Here is a 6,000-nt window from a genome sequence, read left to right as displayed (position 1 = left end):
AGAGAAGCTAAATAAGAAGGAAAACCCAAAGAAAAACATATAGGCATCCTCCTGAATATTAACCTTCATCAGACGATGAAAGAAGACAGAGACAGAGACCCACATTGGAGCACCGGACTGAAATCTCAAGGTCTAAAACAGGAGCAGAAAGAGAGCGAGCAAGAGCAAGGAACTCAGGACCGCGAGGGGTGCACCCACACACTGAGACAATGGGGATGTTCTATTGGGAACTCACCAAGGCCAGCTGGCCTGTGTCTGAAAAAGCCTGGGTTAAAACAGGTCTCACTGAACATAGCGGACAATGATGACTACTGAGACCTCAAGAACAATGGCAATGGGTTTTTGATCCTACTGCATGTATTGGCTTTGTGGGAGCCTAGGCAGTTTGGATGCTCACCTTATGAGACCTGGATGGAGGTGGGTGGTCCTTGGACTTCCCACAGGGCAGAGAACCCTGATTGCTTTTTGGGCTGACGAGGGAGGGGGACTTGATTGGGGGAGGGGAAGGGAAAGGGGAGGCGGAGGTGGAGAAGAGACAGAAAACTTTAATAAATTAAAAAAAATATTAAAAAAAGAAAATATGAAAAACTCACTGTTTTCAGTAAATTTGATATTTCATTTGTTGTGCTCTCTGTTTCTCTCAGCATCTCAGTCATTGTTTCTTCATCCTCTTCAATGTGGATATTCACAGACTCAATTGAGGTTGAGTAGTGGGCCTGCAGGTTGCTAAGATTACCTAGTTCTTTCCTAAGGTAAAAGCAAAGATGAATTTATCCACATTGAAAAGAAAATTAACCCCAAACTTATTAGGAATCAGTGGAATTCATTCTAAAAATTCTCCCATTCCATGGCAGTTGCAAATTCCTAAAAGACTTTGGATATTAAGCAAAGAGTAAGAACAAAAACAAACTAGTATTTATGCTTCCAAATGGAAAGAATAGAGAGAAAAGTTATGCATATATTAATTGACTCTTTGGGAGGAATCGTTTTAGATTATCTTGTAGGAAAAGTTGGGTAATAAAGTGATGTAAAGTCACCGGGCATTAAAATATAACCATTTTCACATCCACTAAGCTGGAACAGACAGGAGAATAAAATAGAGAGAGTCACTCACATTCTCTCTATTGTCAAGAACTATTGTATAAGTTTGTTGATAAAAAAAAAAAAGTGGTATTGGAAGTGTCGAGCATGTAGAAAAATGTAACAGGACCCAGTATGTACAAGTAGAGTCATGGAAATAAGACTTGTTGTTTCTTGACCATATTTCACAAAACAATATGACAACCAAAGCAGTATGACATAGATGCTCAAGGAGAGACTGAATGAAGAAAGAAAAATGACTAAATTTGACTAAATCCCATGCACCATTAACTTAATGCATCTAATTGTAAAATGTAAAACTGCATACAATATTTTAGAAAAAAAACACTTTGAATTAAGAGTCAGGACAAGAGATTTTCCATGACACTACACCCATAAAAAAACATTGGCAAATTAAATCTCAACAACCCTTAACACACCTACCACAAAAATATCCCAATTGAGATCAAAAGACAAACCTTCCATAAACCATTGATCTTTGCAATTTTCAAATCTAATTAAAAAAGTTTGCATCCTCTATTAAGAAAGAATTATCTACACCAGATAGGAAAAACACTTGACTAGATACTTTATAAAACATTCAGGAACATAAAGCAAAAAAAACTACAAAAGAAGTGTGAAGTTTTAACTTCAGTGCTACATACATGCTAGAGGAACTGAACTTTCTTTGTTCTTCTTTTAAAAAGTGATCTCAGGTGGTTTTCCAGACCAGGGACACCAACATAGCTATGCTGATGCCAAGGGTCATATAGATACCTATGATCTGTGTTGATGTTGCAGGTCATTGTTGATGAACATGGTCTGGGATCCCATTGGAGGCCATTTTGGTGTTCTTGGTTTATGCTGCTGCTGAGGACCATATTGGTGTGCGTGATCTGGGCTGTCATGGGAGACCATGTTAGTATCTATGGTTTGTGCCACTGCTAAAGATCATGTTAGGCCCACGGTGCGTGCTGCCTCTGGGGACCATGTTGGAGCCTATGATCCTTGCTGCACCAGAGTCTGTGGATGTCCATGTTGCTGCCTGAAACCATGTGGAAGGTCATGGTCCACTCTGTTGCTGGCTGTTATGAGCAAGAAAGCTTCTTTTGCAGTGGTGTGTATATGACTGTAGATTTGTAACTGAGATGAGAGACACTGATGGCTTCTGTGACAACCTTGACACTCCACCCCACCCCCCAAAGAAAAGAAACAGTCCAGAGAGAAAGCGATTGAAGAGGGTCCTTAAAAGTTGTGATAAAGATGCAATGTGTAGTTCTTCACAGCTGATGACTTCTGGGGTGTGTATGTGTGTGATGGGGGACTCAATTATCATTAAAGGGCTGGCTGCTGGAATTTGATCATTTCAATGAGTATATGTGTATCAATAATTGGACTTCCTGTGTTTTTTCTTTTGGGGGGAGGGTACAAGGGTGGAAGGGTAAACTCGGGAGGAATGGGGAGGGCACATGATTGGTGTACCCTGTATGAAGTATACAAATAAGTTTTAAAAATATTATGTTGGGAGAAAAAAAATGATCTGTTCTTACTAGACTTCAAATGGTCTGTCCATCCACATCCTGGACCACTTTGTGGTTTCTATTAAAACTAAAGACATGCTTAGCATACAGTCTGGCAATTATATTCAGAGGCAGGCATTCCAGAAAAATTAAAACTTAACACTCACACCTTGCACATTAATTAGTTTTGATCAGACTCGCAAGAAACTAGAAACTAACCAAATGCCCCCCCCCCAAAGTGTGGTTGGGTAAACACACCCAGCACATACCACGAGACGACACTGAATCGTAAATTCCAAGGCCTTTTTGATACAACTGCCAAAATGGATTAATCTCAATGGCACTACATTTAATTAAAAAAAAGAAAACAGCCGGGCGCTGGTGGCGCACGCCTTTAATCCTAGCACTCGGGAGGCAGAGGCAGGCGGATCTCTGTGAGTTCGAGACCAGCCTGGTCTACAGCGCTAGTGCCAGGACAGGCTCCAAAGCCACAGAGAAACCCTGTCTCGAAAAACCAAAAAAAAAAAAAAAAAAAAAAAAAAAAAAAAAAAAAAAAAAAAAAACAAGAATCCAAACGTTGATTGTTCCAAGATATATTTATGTTACATGTCCAAATGATGAAGCTCTGTAGGTGAAGAGCAGAGAAAGAGCAAGGGGAACAAACCTCAGGCAGCATAGGAGATGAAACAGTTCTATATTTGGATTGGTGCAGTAGTTATTGAATTTACGCACAAGAGAAGATTACATAGAACTACACACTCAATCCGCCCAAATGCTTCTGAGTCCATGTAAAAATATGGTGAAAACTGGACAAGGCCTCTTTCCTAGTCTGATATTATAAGATCTCTAAGATCTTCCCATTAGAAGAAGCCTACAGAAGGGAATTAAGAACTCCATAGAGTTCTGTGAGTCTACAATTATTTATAAAGAAAAACAAAGAAAGCAAACATTTTGGGGAAATCACTGTACAACTTAGCATGAGCAAGACAGAGAACATGACTACATCATATTAATTAAGGAATATTATTGTTGGTGTGTCACTAAACAACCTTCCATTCCCAAATACACACAGAAGTCCAGGTACAGAGGGCAATGTTGATGGAAGACTTGAAAGAAAGAAAAATAGCATTAATTCCATATATATTACATCACTAAAAGATCAGCATTTGATAAATAAAGAATAACCAGGAAAATAACAGGCAGCAAAAATCAACTAGACGACACTACACTGACTTTCATTTTATTTAGCTAGTTGGGACGGTAGTTGATAGCTAGAGTGTTATAAAAATGAAATAGATAAAGTCTTCAAAAGGGAGGCTCAGTGGTTACGATAGCTCACTACTTTTATAGAGGACAGGAGTTCAGCTCCCAAGGCTCAAGCAGGGTGGTCCACAGTTGCCTGTATCTAGAACTCCAGGATGCATTACCCGCTTTGGCCTTCTTGGGCACTTAACCATTGGGAACACACATTCACATATAGACCTATACATAAAAAATAAATCTTTAAGATCTCAAGTACATAGGTGACCATTAAAAAGACAGTGGAAACGTCACATGACTAACACTCTAAGGGAAATTAAAAGTCAAAGACTGTACAACATTTTATTTATTTAGGTTAGTTTATAAATTTTATTTTATGTATATGAGTATTTTTCTGCATTCATGTGTTATAACACTTGCATACCTGGTTCCCAAGTAAGTCAGAAAAGGGCATCAGATTCACCAGGACTAAAGCTACAAACAGTAGTGAGCACCATGTGGGTGCTGGGAATTGAACCATGGTCCTTGGGTATAGATAGCAGTCAGTGCTCTTAACCTCTGAGCCACCTCCCCAGCCCCTGTGTGTCTTATTTGTATTAAAATCATTTTTCTTTCAAAATTAACCTCAGTTTGTTAAGAGAACCTCACTAAAGCTGTTATTCTAAGAGATCTATTGGCCGAAGAGGACTCATGATGAAAAGCCCAAGACACAAAAGGGGGTAGGAGTACTCCTCAGCAAGCATGAGGACATAGACTATCCCACACACTGCCCAGTTTCTTTCATTGTTATTTAAGTGCTTGTTCAAAATTCATCTGCCCAACCCCTCTGCCAAATGATAGAATTTTAAAATCTTGCATCAATATTTAACTGAAAAGGTGGCAAAAGCCAGTAATAATATTATTTTATTTCTCCTACATTGTGTTGGAATCTTTTCAAATCACAGATTCATATTTAATAAGTCTGGGCTGAGCATTAGATTATGAATTTTGAACAAGCACTTAGATAACAATATCATCTTGTCTCAGCTGGAGTCATTTTGGAAGATAGAATGTCCACTGAGACAATGCCCCCACCAGATTCGCCTATGAGAACGTCTGTGGTCTTGCTTTGACTGATGACAGATATGTGAGGACCCAGTTCATTGTGGGTGGTGACACCTCTGTACTAGTGGTACCGGGCTCTATAAGACATCAGGCTGAACAAGTCAGTCAATTGTGCTTCTCTTTGGCCTCTGCCTCAGCTTCTGCCTCCAATTTCCTGACCTGACTTTCCTGGATGATGAAATATAAGCTCTAAAATGAAATAAATCCCCTTTCCCTAAATTGCTTTTGCCTATGCTATTTTATCACAGAAATAGATGCCCTGACCAAGATGGCAAGATATCAAAAGACACATTTACTTTAGAAATTAATACCAGATGAGAAAATCTCAATTATTAATAAGCAAGAGATAATTTATGCATTTAAAATATTGTTCTGTTAGTAAGAAAATAAATATAAGTTAAAAAATTAATGACTATGCATATAGTTGCTGCATTAATTTATAATATGTGATATCTCATTTCTCTAAAAGCAAAGCAGTCACTTATATACAGGGGACAGGGATATATATATATATTGATGGTACACCTTATCCTCGTGAAATATAATGATATATACATGACAATTTTTTAATAAAAATATACTAATTTGTGGATATATAAATTTGTATATCAAATATTCAAATTTTCATTGTCAAACTTGGTGAAAATAGAGGCATAAGCAATTTAAATTCTCTGAGCTATGAAAGATTTTGAGCAGTGGTATTTGTTGCGGTTTTGGTTAAGATTTCATTTCTAGATGCTACACATAGTGCTGATGGGGAATTCTTACTTGTAGGTTTCTATATTTGTTTCCTCTTGGAGGATGTCTTTCTCATCTTCTTTTTTCATTTGCTTGAACTTTGACTTTGCACCTTCACATTGTTCTATTGACTCCTTAAGCTTTTCATGAACATCCCTAAATAGTTCCATCACCTAGAAATGAAAAACATTTGGCCCATCTATATATGAAGATTAACTCAAAAAATTTCAGCGTCACTCATAATCTAGGCTTACAGTTGCTAGCACATATTTTCTTACTGCAACTGATGCTCTAAATG

The 6,000-nt window shown here is 38.0% G+C and overlaps 1 protein-coding gene across 1 annotated transcript in view; it reads right to left on the bottom strand.

The window, feature by feature from the left end:
* Ccdc178 (coiled-coil domain containing 178) overlaps positions 1-6,000 on the bottom strand; it is a 374,856-nt gene that overhangs the window by 304,308 nt on the left and 64,548 nt on the right. The window contains exons 8-9 of the mRNA XM_050134843.1: positions 5,733-5,875; positions 594-747 (exon numbers count right to left, since the gene is read on the bottom strand). Coding sequence (XP_049990800.1) covers positions 594-747; positions 5,733-5,875 — 297 coding nt within the window. The remainder of the gene's footprint in view (positions 1-593; positions 748-5,732; positions 5,876-6,000) is intronic.

Source organism: Alexandromys fortis, unplaced genomic scaffold, assembly GCF_014885135.2.
Source record: "Alexandromys fortis isolate MF-2015 unplaced genomic scaffold, M_Fortis_MF-2015_v1.1 scaffold_25, whole genome shotgun sequence".
NCBI classification, from domain to species: domain Eukaryota; kingdom Metazoa; phylum Chordata; class Mammalia; order Rodentia; family Cricetidae; genus Alexandromys; species Alexandromys fortis.
This window is presented reverse-complemented; position numbering and strand designations above follow the sequence as displayed.